The sequence below is a fragment of the Pipistrellus kuhlii genome, unplaced genomic scaffold, assembly GCF_014108245.1.
Source record: "Pipistrellus kuhlii isolate mPipKuh1 unplaced genomic scaffold, mPipKuh1.p scaffold_m20_p_2, whole genome shotgun sequence".
Taxonomy (NCBI): domain Eukaryota; kingdom Metazoa; phylum Chordata; class Mammalia; order Chiroptera; family Vespertilionidae; genus Pipistrellus; species Pipistrellus kuhlii.
In genome coordinates, this window is record NW_023425515.1 from 144,833,156 (window position 1) to 144,848,918 (window position 15,763).

The 15,763-nt window shown below is 35.4% G+C and overlaps 1 protein-coding gene across 1 annotated transcript in view; it reads right to left on the reverse strand.

Annotated features, from left to right (window-relative positions):
* Nucleotides 1–15,763, reverse strand: part of LOC118723395 (serine/threonine-protein kinase TNNI3K) — a 287,655-nt gene that overhangs the window by 212,482 nt on the left and 59,410 nt on the right. The window contains exon 6 of the mRNA XM_036445648.2: nt 2,809–2,907. Within this exon, the coding sequence (XP_036301541.1) occupies nt 2,809–2,907 (99 nt within the window). The remainder of the gene's footprint in view (nt 1–2,808; nt 2,908–15,763) is intronic.

A 15,763-nucleotide genomic window follows, 5' to 3' on the forward strand; every position in this document is an offset into this window, starting at 1 on the left:
AACATGTATACTTTGTCCCTTTGTTGGCTGCTGGGTAGACCAATATTTAATTCAGGAGAAATGAGAGCAGTAGAAGTTTAATCTCAAGAACCTTGCACTCCTAAGCAGATATTTCCACTTACACAGACTCCATAAATTCTGATTATGTGGCTTTATAATAGACAGATTTAAACTATCTTCAAAATCGATTGTCTATTAAGCAGTATTATTATATACCTAGGAAATATTGCTCTTGGTACAAAACATCTACTCCTCTACTTAAAAATAAGTAAATAAACAAATGGCAAGGAACATGGCACATCAGACACATTTATATATTAAATGGGCCATTCTCTCGTCAGCATATTTTAGCAAATGACAGTAGCACCCATAAATTACTTACATGCTGCCATTGCATACAGAAAGCGAGTCCTTTATCGTAAAAGGACCATCCACATTTTAGCATAATTGTGTAAGTCTGTGACTGCATATTCAGGGGAAGTAAACAAATTTAGCTCTACACCAAATATGCATAGAAGCTCTTTAGAGTTCTGCTGGGTGATGAGGTTAATATCCAAAGAGAATGACTCTACAGATGACATGTGTTGTGTATGTGCTGCCTGTGCCTGAAGTCAGAAAAGTATGGGCTTTTTTCATCACCTGGGCTTTGGGACTCTGTACTTTCAAAAGTATTTTCAATGCCCAGCCCTCGAGTGCACTCTGGTGCACTTTGTGCAGCACATCAATGAATTGAGCAGTCTTCCCTAGCTATAAGTCACACTTCACAGGCCTGAGAGTTTCCAAGCATATGCCGGTCAGAATAGGAAATAAAGGCAAAATGACTAGAACAGCACAGGGACAGAAGCAAGTTTGATTTTCAACTTGGGATCCTCAGGCAGTACAGTGGAAATGACCCTTACAATGATAAAAAAAAAAAAAGAAAAGAAAAAAAGTATCACCCTACTCAAAAATGGAGTCAGATTAGTGATCTAGAATATGAGGAAGAGTGAAAGTGGGATGTCAAAAGATCACGTAAGTTTTGATTTCCCAATGATGCTTGTATTTCTATTTTATTTGATTCTATTTAGTTCTTTGAGTATGGCTAAAGGGTGGTGTTTGAAAGCAGTGGGTAAAATTTTTGTGTTTTAAAAAATCTTTATTGTTGAAAGTATTATAGATGTCCCCCTTATCACTCCCCTCCCCCACTTATCCCTTTTAGTCTGCACCCAGTCCCCTTCCCAGGTCTTCACCACATTTTCAATATGCTAAGGTTGAAGATCAATGGACTTTGGTCATAGAGCACTTGTCCTTGAATTCTAGCTCTAACATTAGACAAACTGCCTGGACTTCATGATCTGGTATATTGGTATAAGAGGAATAACAAGAGGCTCTTTGGTACACTAGAATGAATATAAACTTTGGGATAAGATAGGCCTGAATACATATTCCAGGTTTTCTATTATTAGCTGCATAATTCTGGCATGCTCTCTGACCTGAGTAGGCTCCATATGTAGCATCCATAAGAAGGGGAAAATGACAGCAAAGTTCAGGGTTGTGGCTAAATTGTTAAAAAATCCACATAAAGGTCTCAACACAGTGGCTGTCCTATAGTATGAGCTCACTTACAACTTAAGTTCATAAGGTTGACCTGAAGGTCAAATGAAATTATGTATTAAGTGAATGTACATTGTAAACTTTAAGTTATTCTATACATATTGCTTTATTATAGAACTAGAAGCCCGATGCACAAAATCCGTGCAAGGGGCTCAGCTCTTGCAGTCCCAGCTTTGTCCAGAAGGTCATCCAGAAGATTGTTCGGCTGTCCAGTCTACTGGTAATTAGCATATTTCTCTTTACTAGGTATGATATCAAATGTTATACAAAGGTGCTTGTCATATAATTGTGTTTAAAGAAAATTATATATTTAAAGCACCTTTAGTGATTGCTTTTCAGTTTATCTAGGTTATTCCAATGTCAATTTCCCATTGTCATTATAGCAAATTACCACACTTATGGTATTAAAACAACCCAGCTTTATTCTCTCATATTGTAGTTCTAGAGGTCACCTGTCTAAAATGAAGGTTGCATTCTCTTTGGAGGCTTTCATTTCCTTGCTATTTCAGCTTCTGCAGGCTGCTTGGATTTCCCATCCTGCATTACTTTAACCTCTTGTTTTATTAGTCACTCTGACTTCCTACTTTGTGATTATATCAGGACCATCCATATAGTCCAGGATAATCTCTCATCTCAAGGTCCTTATCTTGATCACACCTGCAAAGTGCCTCTGAAGGTTATATTCACAAGTTCTGGAAACTAGAACATATCCCATGACAATAGAAAAAAGAAAACACAATTTCTGAATATTTTTTTTCAGATAACTACTGGAAAGAATTTTGTGATTTGTTTTACTGATATCTTCATTGGCATCAACACGGTGACATTTATTAAGCTTTTGCCAAACACTTTAATAGCTCATCATAAAAGCAACCCTCCCTCTGATGTAGATTCTGTTAATATTTTTCCGATTCTAGATGAAGAAACTGAAGATCACATGGTATTAAAGTTAGAAATTTATAAAACTCAGACTGAATGTGGCTGCACACCTACTAGTGTTCTCTTCAGCCTCCCTTGTTTACTAAAATAATCAGTAAAAATTAATAACTCAGCAACTGCAATGCTTCTAATGATCTATAATTTCCTCAAGGATGGAGCTCATAAGAATATGGAAAAATAATTCAAAGGATAGCTTGAACATATTTTTTGAAGCTAGGAAAGTTCAACAAAAACCTAAAGTGCTTAGGTGGTCCCCCAGCCTATGAAAATACTTACCTGTTCATGCCCATAGTATGCTGCAATGTGCAATGGGGTGAAAAAAACAGCATCCTGAACATTGACATTAGCTCCATGCTGCAGCAGCACATCGACAGCCTGGAAAAGAAAAAGACCCTCAGCACAGCAATCCTGAGAAAGAAGGGTAAAGTAGGAGGGATCTCAATACCGGACTTCAAACTGTATTACAAAGCCACTGTTCTCAAAACAGCCTGGTACTGGCACAAGAACAGACATATAGATCAATGGAATAGAATCGAGAACCCAGATATCAACCCAAATCAATATGCTCAATTAATATTTGACAAAGGAGGAAAGAATATACAATGGAGTCAAGACAGTTTCTTCAATAAATGGTGTTGGGAAAATTGGGTAGACACATGCAAAAGAATGAAACTAGATCACCAACTTACACCATACACAAAAATAAACTCAAAATGGATACAGGACTTAAACATCAGACGGGAAACCATAAAAATACTAGAAGCATCTTCAGGCAGCAAAATCTCAGACGTATGCCAAAAGAACTTCTTCACTGATACTGCCCCTAGGGCAATGGAAGCTAAAGAGAAAATAAACAAATGGGACTACATCAAAATAAAAAGCTTTTTTACAGCAAAAGAAACCATCAACAAAACAACAAGAAAGCCCACGGTGTGGGAGAACATATTTGCAAATAACACCACTGATAAAGGTTTAATCTCTAACATCTACAGACAGCTGATACAACTAAATAAAAGGAAGATGAATGATCCAATTAAGAAATGGGCAAGGGACCTAAATAGAATATTTTCAAAAGAAGACAGAAGGAAGGCCAAAAGGCACATGAAAACATGCTCAAAGTCACTAATTATACGAGAGATGCAAATCAAAACAACAATGTGGTACCATCTCACACCTGTCAGAATGGCCAACATCAACAAATCGACAAACGACAAGTGTTGGCGAGGTTGCGGAGAAAAAGGAACCCTCGTGCACTGCTGGTGGGAATGCAGACTGGTGCAACCACTGTGGAGAACAGTGTGGAGTTTCCTCAAAAAACTGAAAATGGAACTCCCATTTGACCCAGTAATCCCACTCCTAGGAATATATCCCAAGAAACTAGAAACACCAATCAGAAAGGATATATGCACCCCTATGTTCATAGCAGCACAATCTACAATAGCCAGAATTTGGAAACAGCCTAGGTGCCCGTCAGCAGATGATTGGATCCAAAAACTATGGTACATCTACACAATGGAATACTATGCTGCCATAAAGAAGAAGGAATTCTCATCATTTGCAGCAACCTGGATGGAATTGGAGAACATCATGCTGAGTGAAATAAGCCAATCAATGAAAGAGAAACACCACATGACCTCACTCATTTGTGGATAATAAAGAGCATTATAAACTGATGAACCAAAAGATAGATATAGAGACAGTAAAGCAACAAGCAGATTGTCAAATTACAGCGGGGAGGGGAGGAGGATCTGGGGGAGATAATAGATCAACCGAAGGACTTGTATACATGCATATAAGTACAACCAATGGACATAAAACTATGGGGAGGGAGAGGCTATGGGGGAGGGAGGGAGGGGGGCAAAAAAAAAATCATTAAAATATGTAAAAAAAAATAATTAAATAAAAAAAAAAATTTAAAAGTAAAAAAAAAAAAAAAAAAAAAAAAAAAAAAAAAAAAAAAAAAAAAAAAAGAAAAAGACCCTCAGATGCTTTATTTGGGGAATCTGCCCATGAAAGTTCATTTTACGACCACCATACATTCTTCTTCAGGGATCTTGACACACATTTTTCTTGTAACTACCTTCTCCAAAACCTCCAAAGGCTTGTTTTTGCCTAGATGATAAAGACCAAACCCTTTATATGGCACTCAAGGTCCTCTCAATCTGATGGCATCTTATTTAGTTATTTTCCTCACTGTCATAAAGCCAATTGTATAATTAAATTGTATTTGTTTTCTGCCCCTTCTGAGTCTTTGTTCATATTACTTCCTCAGCGAGGAATTGTCTTCTGTCCAATCTACAGATGTTTACACTCAAGTTAAATACCATCTCCTCTAAAATTTCTTTGATTGCCCTTGCTTCCTCCCAACTGAGTTGTCTTCCTTTCTCTCACATCTCATATAACTTTTTTCATGCCATTTAGGAAATTTAAAGAATTTATATAATGCCTTATCACCCTTACTAAAGGGAAAGTGCTTTAGGGGTAAAGCATATATCAGATTCATTTTTATAATCCTACCCTAGCATGTGGCCATATTAATCATTCACTAAGCATTTGTTAAATGAATGAATGAATGAATGAATGAATGAATAAGCAAGTGAAAAACACTACCAGTATCTGTTGCCAAGGTGTCTTTATTAAAAGCCATAGGTCACCAACAAACCTTCAGGTTTCTTCTATTCCCAAGACCCATTTCTAACTATAACTTTCTCTTCTCTGGAAAAATAACTGGAATAATTTCCTTAAGATGTGTTCATTTTAATTGTGGATTTTCCTAATGCATTGTTTATTCTTCAGTTGGCCCAATAATATACATTTGGGAAATTTTAAAAGTCTACTAGACTAAAAAGACAAATCAGGAAGATTGGATCTAAGAACTCAATGGACTTACCCTCTAACAAGTTTTCTGATCCTAAAAACAAACTGCCTCCTAAGTCAAGTTTCCTTGCCTGTTAGAATCACAGCCCCACAGAACTGGAGAGAGACCATGGACATTATATGTCAAACCCCTATGTTTTAATGAAGAAGAAACTGAGTGACCAAGGAATTAGGAAATTTCTCAAAGTCATAGAGCAAGTCACTCCAATAGGAAGTCAATCTTTAGTCACTTGCCTCAAACTTTGTTTCTGAGTGTTCAACAGTTTTAAATAGCTCATTCATGCTTTAGCTGGTTTGGCTAAGTAGGGATAGAGGGTTGGCCTGCAGACTATGGGGTCCCAGGTTTGACTCTGGTCCAGGGCACATGCCCAGGTTGTTGGCTTAATCCCTGGTGGGAGGAGTGCAAGGGGAGCTGATCAATGGTTCTCTCTCATCATTGATGTTTGTATCACTCTCCCTCTCCCTTTCTCTCTGAAACTAATAAAATATATATATATATATATATATATATATATATATATATATATATATATATATATATAAAATAGCTCAATCATTAATTATATACTTATTTCTGTATCAAACAAAATTTATTGAGCTGAAATTGTTTTTCCCCCCACACAATTATCCTCATAGATTATTCAATCCCTGGGATAGTATTAGAACTAATTACTATTGCCAAAGAAGGGATAAGGAATTCTTTTTGGATTATCTAAAATTTCTGGTGGGTCCCAAAATATAAGCAGGTGTAAACACTTCTATACATTTTCAAGGTAATGTTTTTGCTGGTATTCGGATATTGGTGACTAGTGATTAGTAGAATACACAATGTGTAAAGTGAATTGTTTTTCTATTACAAAATTAAGACCAGAATTAACATTTATTGAGGACATATTATGTGTCAGACCCTGAACTAAGTGCATAAATAGTAACTGGAGTATCCTTTAACTGTTCTACTCCAAACACAGAAAGACAGGTGCTGCTGTTTCATTTTAAAGTGAAGAAACTGAGCCTTGGGAAGGCTAGGTAACTTATGAGGTTCTACAGCCAGTAAAGGCCAGAACTGGAATTCAAATCTACGTCTATTTGACTTCAAAGTTTCTTTTCATCAAGCCCCATCTGTGACCTTGATCTCATTAACACTAACCTTTAAGTAAATGAATTAACTGATTCAGGAGGAAGCATTCTGTCAGTTAGAAGCACTATAGATTCAGCTCAAAAATAAATGCTAGAGCCTTTTGTACCAAGCGCTTGTATCTTAGACTTCACACGCCTGTAAATTCAATCTCAGGAACCTTTAAAAGAGGTCACTAACGATCAAAGCAAATGAAGCTTTTTATAATTTCTCTTATTTTAAATATAGCATAAAATAGACAGCATGATTTTTTATTGCAAAAAAGAATCTCTAATGTTAACATTATAGAGCCAATTTCTTAGGCAGGGTTCCAGAACTAACTTTCATTCTAATGGATAACAGCTCTTAGGCTTCAATAAATAGTCCAAAGCAATTTTTTTTTCTTTCTAAATTTGTACTTATCCAGTCATTCAGAAAGTTAATCTTTAGCTGAGTGTTTATTAATTATGAAGTGCTGGCTTTCTGAGAAACTGTCAAATGTAAGTTTTAATGAAACCATACAGTCATTATTGTATGCTTTATTGAGTTTGTTTTAAAATGTAAGGAAATATTTAACCATTGAGAGTAATGCATATTGGAGTTATTTGAATAATTTAATTTCATGTTACTTATGAGTAGAATGCATTTATTGATTTTTATAATTTTTGGGATCATTATGGGGAAAGCATCTTCTATAAATCTTATGGGAATATAATATAATGTGATGAACAAATATGCCTAACATGCTATTAAGATAAATTCACTCATATTAACACTTAGGTTGGAAAAAAATATATATATGATCATTTTATTCATGCTTCCCTTACCTTAAAAAATTTTAGAACCTTAAAAAGTTGGTAAATAAACTTCACTGTCTACTATATGAAACCATATGAAGTTACTGAATCTACTTTGCCATTATGCTAAGTATGTAATAGACATTCAAATAACTATTGAGTTGGACTGCATTTCTAGTAAAAAATGGAATATATATCTACCATTAGTCATAATGAAATTTAATCATTAACAATTAGGAACTAATTATTTGGTAGAAATTTTAAATAATACATTCAACAATTTGTATTGATGATTTACTGTATACTAATCTTTAGCAAACCCCAACTGGCAGGAACTGTAATTGGAATCTTAAAATAAAAGGTCTCATTAAGATTTCTGTAGGGCATAAAATTCCTGTTGCCTTACAATTTTTAAGTAAGTACATAGTGTTTTATTTTTGTTCCTCAAAAACAAGATTGTTACCATCATAAATAGCTAGTTATTAATATTACTAATAGGAAGAAAGCAAAGGGGAGGCCAGACATTATAAACATGGTCATCTGGGAGATTCACCAAGAAGCTGCAACTTCATGCTCCACAGGGAACCACCAGTCCATTCCCTGAAAATCACTGGGGAAAGGGAATGGATGTATGTGCAATAAATTCAGGGTGACATAGGAAGATGTTTACTTGACTGTCAGTCTAACCTTGGGAAGCATGGATTGGCTGGACAGGTGCAAACAAGACAAACATATAAAATTCTAAAACTCCCAATTACAATATGCAAGGTAGTGTCTTTTTCTTGATATTTAGGCTCTTGTTTCTTACTTGCTCAGTATCTGCACTAACCTGCCATATAGTTCTAGAAGTGGCAAAGCCCATGGCCATGTGGACCCCACAGGCAATAGATTACAGCTGGTATCACAAGCTAACCTAGCCAGATGCTGAACTGGACTAGACTTTAATATGGAGTGAAAACTCTGGATAGTGGCCTTGATCTTAGCCCTCGTGAAGACAAAATGGGACGTTTTCCATGGCCAGATGAAGGAAGATGGAACTTTGGAGGGAAACTCCCTTAACGTTTCATCATCAATATAGCTTTCCATAATTTCTCATATTCCCATGACACTCCAAGAGGTCCACTTCCACCAGTAACAGGTGGGGACATCAAGGAACCTCACTGATAGCAAAACTACTAGCAAAATTGTAATCTATGCCGGAACCCATTTGGCTCAGTGGATAGAGCATTGGCCTGCGGATTGAAAGGTCCTGGGTTTGATTCCAGTCAAGGGCGCGTATCTTGGTTGCAGGCACATCCCCAGTGGGGGGGGGGTGCAAGAGGCAGCTGATTGATGACTCTCTCTCATCAATGTTTCTGTTTATCTCTCTCCCTTCTTCTCTGTAAAATATCAATAAAATATATGTTTTTAAAAAATTGTAATCTAGAAACAATTGTTATCACAGAAAGGATATATATTTTTCAGAGAGGAAGGGAGAGGAAAGGAGATAGAAATGTCAATGATGAGAGAGAATCCTTGATCAGCTTCCTTATGCACACCCTGCACTAAAGATTGAGCTCACACCTAGGTATGTGCCCTGACCAGGAATCAAACAATGATCTACTGATCGATGCTGAACCACTGAACAATACCTGCAGGGTCAGAAAGGCTATCTTAATAATGTTTAAACTCTTTAAGGAAATGAACTGTATAATGGTTATATTTGTATAACTAACACATATATCAATATTATTATAATTAAGAGTCAATATTCAAATATAAGTTAGTAACTTGGCACCTTTTACTGATGGAAAGATAAGCACCATAAAATATATCCCATGAAGTGATAGTTTTATGAACACAGAAAATGGATCAGAGCTCTTTATTTTGATAATAGGGGAATTACTATATAAATTACCCTTTATAGATATTTTATTTACTAGTTGACTCCCCAAAAGGTCCAAGTGGAGTCCTTTTGAGTTCCAGGTTCCAATTTCAACACTTATTGTACATCCTGCTCCTCTTCCTGGAAAGCCTCCCTTCTCTTTCTCACCCAGTCTGAAGGCCACACTCAGTTCCCATGTTCTCCATAAGGACCTTCTGCAAATACTTTACCATATTGAGTATTTCTTTGTCTGAATGCTTATATTCCTTATCTTTACACCTTATTTATTCCATTAATTTCCACTGTGGGTAAATCACTAATGTATACAATTTAAACCTTTTTCTTTTCATATTCTAAAATTGTCCCAATGAAGTATAAGAGATTTTGACTTCAGGTTAAATGATTTTTTTTTTTATCAGAGGCACTGAAATTTAATCCTTTTAACTGAAATAGCTGGAAGTTATTATTTTAAAATTTCAGAGTTTCTAAAAGTAATGCTTGTAAGAGTAAAGACACCCGCTGTTCTTTTTGTTGAATGTTTTTTTTTTTTCCTCCAGTATGACTTTAGCTCTTTTTATTTGGTCCCATTTAGCTCCCCCTCTATACTTCTTTTTATGAAAGTCATTGTAAGTGATGAAGAAGGATAACAAATGACCATATCAAGAGAAACTAAATGTCTCAAGAAAGAGAAAATAAAATAAATTATCAATAAAGTAAAATGGCAATCAATCTTAGTAAAAATTGCTAAAATTAAATACAGTGTCTTATGCCTAGCTAACTTATTAAGAATATATACTTTGAAATTAAATTTTTCTTTGCTTTCAGGACTATCTCAATCCCTATGACTTCTTTGGAGTCCTTCCTCATATTTGTGCTTATGCCCTTGTTTTCTTTAGTGGAAAATCTGTTACCCATACTTTAGAGGAAAATGTTTTTTAAATGTATGCCTCATGAATCCAAAATGATCCTAAAGACATTAATATGCAACTTGCTTTAGATTTTATATTTTCCAGTTATTTCCAGTTCTAACATTCAATAACCAGTTTTCAGTTATGTTCCCTCAAACTGTTGCTGTCTCACTTAATCTTTACCATTTTCTTTTAAGAGTAATCTATACTTTCTGTCCCTTTTCCTCACCAACTATTCCCTCTCCAGCTCATCTCAACCTGGCTTCAGACTTACCACTTCAGCGAAATGTCTCTGAAAAATGACATTAAAATCCTCCTAATAGCCCATTCCAGTGGACACTTCTTAGTCTTTTCCTTATCTTAATATTTCTCCAGCCTTTGTTCCTATTTGTATGTTCCTTAATATTCTGTGGTTTTTTGTTTTTTTTAGTTTTTTTTTGTTTTTTTAGATTGACATCATGTTCTTTGAGTTTACTCTCTACCTCCATAGGAAGCATAGCAACCTCCATCTTGTATAAAACATACACACACACACACACACACACACACACACACACACACACAAAACAAACAAACAAACAAAAAAAAAACACTGCTGTTTGAAACTCTCTGCTATTGTTAGATAGTCCCTAGTCCTGTAAATTCTGTCATTATAAGCTCTGTCACTTTAAGACAGTCTCTTATTTTATAAAATGACTTTGTTTTTAGTTCAAATAATAGAAAAAGATAAACTTAACTGTCTGACCTTCCGAGCTAGTCATCCAATGTATTAGACTAATGTAGACTAATACTGACAATAATTCCCATATTCTTATACCAAGTACTAATTCATTATGTATACTGTCTGTAACAATAACTCAAACAGAGCTCTTTGTAATATCTGCAAACAAAGAAGCCCAAAAAAGTATAAATATGGGAAACTACCTATATGTGTTGCTCAGAGGTTTGGGAGAGACACCTCCCTCTGGGCCATGCAATAAAAGACTCCTAATTAACTGGCTTATTAAGACGTCTTGTATCTCATTCACTTACTTACAATACAACGCATGGGGTGCCTCTTTCTCTATTTATCTTTTAAGTGTTTATGTTGCACTTTCCACATTGATACTTGTGTTTCCTTTTGATCTCTATTGTCTGCTCAAATCCCCTTGTATTTAAGTTACTTCTTGCAACGCATTTAGCACAGTGCTTGGTACATAATATTAAGTTTTCAGTAAATGGACGCTCTGAGATATGTTGATCTATACATTTTCGGACTATTACTGCTATTACTATTTTGATAACACACATGTGTGCACACACATACACATGCACACACTTGCCTCTCCAGTTGCATGTGTTTTTCCAGATTTCCTCCAAAACAGGGCCTACTTTCTTTGGCAACCAATAATCTTCTTATGTATTTTCTCTCTATTTCCCAACCACCTCTACCCTACAGTCCCCTGAATAAATCTCATCTTTATTACTTGCCCTTTTTATTCCTATACATATGAATAAGACATTAGAAAGGAACAAATATTTCTTGAATGTGTACTACAATATGATAATCTATACTAATAAAAGCCTACTAGATAGCATCTCTCTCTCACATCATCATAAGATGGCCATGCCCATGTCTTCACAAGATCAGGGAGGTCAGTTGGGGTGAGATCAGACCAGCAGGGGAGGGCAGTTGAGGGTGAGATCAGGCCAGCAGGCAAGGGTATTTGGGGGCAATCGGGCCAGCAGGGGAAGGCAGTTGGGACAATAAGGCTGACGAGGGAGCAGTTAGGCACCAATCAGGCCAGCAGGGAAGCGGTTAGAGGGTAATCAGGCTGGCAGGCGGAAATGGTTAGGAGCAATCAGGCAGGCAGGCTGGTAGGCAGGCAAGCAGTTAGAAGCCAGCAGTCCTAGATTGTGAGAGGGATGTCCAACTGTAGGATCGGGCCTAAACCAGCAGTCAGAGATCTCCTGAGGGGTCCCAGATTGGAGAAGATTCAGGCTGGGCTGAAGGATACCCTCCCCAATGCACAAATTTTGTGTACCAGGCCTCTAGTATCTATATAAGCACATCTATCTCATTTAATACTCACAATCATCTTATGGAATTGTTATCAATAACCCAATTTTGAAAATAAGGACAATAAAGTTCCAAATTATTCAGCCTGTAAAGTTATGAAACTTTGTATTCAGATATTTAATTAGAGCTATGTCAGATTTTTTAAAAAGTCATTAAAAATATTCAGCTAATGTTTTACATGAAAAACTCTATAACTACAAGATAGAGCATCCTCACCTAACATTTGTAATGGGTATCAAGGAATATATACTAAATATATATACTAAAATTAGAGCATAATGTCAAAAGAAGTACTTATTAAATCTAAAAATGCTACCATCTAAATTATTTCCAAGTAATATAAACCTTTGATACAAATGGATAAGCAATTATTGGTATCTTTAATTGGCACAGCTTTTGATAGTCATTTAGAAACTTGAAAATTATTTTCACATCTTGATTAAGGGCATGGCCCAAACTGAAACTTTATTCTAAAGTTTATCTTCAAGTCTATGGAACTCCAAAGAACCATTTTACTCCGTGCTATTTTTCTTCTTGTGTTATTATTTGAGGCCAACTAGCAATTCCTTGCCTTACCATCTCAAATAGTCTCGTAGAGGATATAGCTCTTGGTTAATATTACTTTTCAAGAATTTTCAAAAATGACCACACAGGCAACATTACCAGTAAGCATGATCCTGACTATGTAATTGTTCCCAGTTGACTGAAGAAAAAAAAAGAAAAAAAAAAGGAAGTTAAAACTTATTCTAAGTAGAAGTTGCATATTACAGATCTCAAAGAGTCTTATATACTATAAAAATTTAGCATTCTTTCTAAAATTTTAGTTTATAGGAACTCACAGAGAGATTTTAAGTAGGAGTAAAGTATGTTCTGATTTGCATATTGAAAATATCCACTAGTAATAACATAGCAAATGGGTTGTGGAGGGAGCAAGACTGGAAGCAGGCTAATCATGTAACAGGTTCTGCAGTAAATTAAGAAAAGCAAGATAAAGGTAAAATGAGCTGAGATAGTGGTAGTGGCCTGGAGATCAGAGAGAATGGATTTTAGAGTTATTAAGATGGTAGAATCATGTGACTCAGCATATGGGAGAGCTGATGATGGAGGGTAGATGAGAAGTTATCAACAGATGATGACCGTAGAAGAGGAAGCCTATAAAGGGAGATGAGTGTGAAGATAAAACTTTCTCTCCTTTATACATTTAGGAAGTAAGAACATCATCTAAAGTTTCTGTTTCTCAAATTAATTACTTGCAAGAGCAAGCTTCTTCCAATTCCCTTTGGCCATTCATCCTGTTCTTATCAGACACCACAAGCTGTTTCAATTTTGGGCCACTCCCTTAATCAAGATGTAAAATAATTTTCAAGTTTCTAAATGACTATCAAAAGCTGTGCCAATTAAAGATACCAATAATTGCTTATCCATTTGTATCAAAGGTTTATATTACTTGGAAAGAATTTCAGATGGTAGCATTTTTAGATTTAATAAGTACTTCTTTTAACATTATGCTCTAATTTCAGTAGAATTTTCCATTTTTAAATGTATATGTATTCACTTCTTGATACACATTACAAATGTTAAGTGAGAACACTCTGCCTTGTAGTTACAGAGTTTTTCACTTATAACATTAGTTGAATATTTTTGTAATGACTTTTTTTTAAAAAAATCTGACATAGCTCTAATTAAATATTTGAATACAAAAACCTATTGGAAAATAGTTTCTTCAGGCTGTCACAGAAATTTGGTTCTCATCTGTGATCTTTTTCATATTATTTCAGGTTAAAATTAAATTTGGCCTAAAAATTACTCAGAAAAATATTCCACAAGATAATATTATCAAAGAAATTAAAGGGAAGTTTCACATTCTTAAGGCTGCTTCCCCCTGCCCCCTCCACCCACCGGGCAGGGTTTGACAAGGGTAGAGTCGGCCAGGTCTGGATCTTTCCCAATAGGGGTAGGGCCAGCTGGGTTTGGGTCTCTCATGATTTTGAGGCACCTCGAGTGAGCAGGGACTTGACTCTGGGTCCTGAGGCATGCCTCAGACTAACAGGAGAAAGATTTTCATACACATTTTGCTAATTTTCTTTCATCTCTGACACTTCCATTATAGAGAAAAAGAAAATAGCAATATTAAAATAGTTCCTCTAATTAATCCCCCTTTAATGTGCATGAATGTTGTGCACCAGGCCACTCATATACATATAATAAAAGAAATATATTTATCAATTTTTAGGAAATAATGAGAACATAAGTAGAAGCCAATGGATAAAGAATAGTGATGAGAAGGCTGGAAATACATGTGGTATTATTTTATAGAGATAATAATTGAAGATAGGAGATAGCATTACTTCTGGAAGGTAAGAGAAGTTACTTGTGGGATATTTATTGCTAGAAAGTGGTAAACAAAGGAGCCAACAAGGAAAGAGAAGAGTCATCTACAAAGAAAAATGAGAACTAAGAAATGCCTGTTAAGGAAGGCCACGGAAGACATATTTTTTTAAGAGAAGACGGCCGAAATTTTATAAGCCTTCCAGCTAATCATCATCTTGAAGAGCTATTTTCTTCTTTATATATCCGTCCCCCCCTCCCAGCATTTCCTTATGCGAGGGTCTTATTTTTAAATCCCTGGCTGAGAAAACAGGCTTCAAATGTTCACCATGTTATGAAAACATCGTGTTCTATGCATTTGAAAAGTCACATTTTTTCTTATGAGGTTTATTTATATAGTTTTCCAGAGCCCTAACATTTTTCACTTTATTGTGATTGTAGAGGTTGGAAAATTGGAGTACAAGTTAGGCTCCCTCTCACTGATATTCTTCCCCAAACTGGATATCATCATCAAGGAGAAGAACAATTATCACCTGACAAACAGCTTTCTCAGGACTTCAGTTCACCAACTCAAGTCACCTGTTAACTACTTCCCACTGCTGAACTACTTCCATTTTCCCAAAGAAACCCTTCTGCCAAAGCATTTTGAAAACAAGTGAGTTGCCTCCACATGAAAAATCAACTTCTAAATAATACTTTGAAGGTGAGTTGTAGTCAACTTATAGAACATAAGAAAAAACACATATAGATTTTTGTCTCTCAGATGAGACTAATAATAATCCTCCTAAAAACTATATCAATGATCAATTAATTTTTAGCAGCTGGAATTTAAAAACAAAAAATATATCAGCAGTTAAGTCTCAGGTCAAGGGTTAGTTCTGTTACAAGCACATTTATGAAATATATAGTATCCCCTTTTTTTGAGCTTCCTCATTAAATAAGCCAGAAAACTTACTATTTGGTAAACTGCAAAATACTACCTTAATTTATTTTTTAATATAAAAATATGAGTAATCAACTGTATCCCACAGGCTCTTTATTTAAAAATGTAATTGAAAATGTTGGCCTGCAAGAACTTAACATAAGTAACATAATACATTAGTAAATCCACAGTTGTAAAAATGTTTTAACTGATTATAAAACACTATGCATTTGGCAGTTTCTAGAGAAGGCATTTATTAAAATGAAGAACACACATTATCTAATCAGAGACCTATTATCAGGACAGAAAACAGTGGACATAATGGTGGTAAATGCACTAACCATCCCATTGGTTGTGATAAA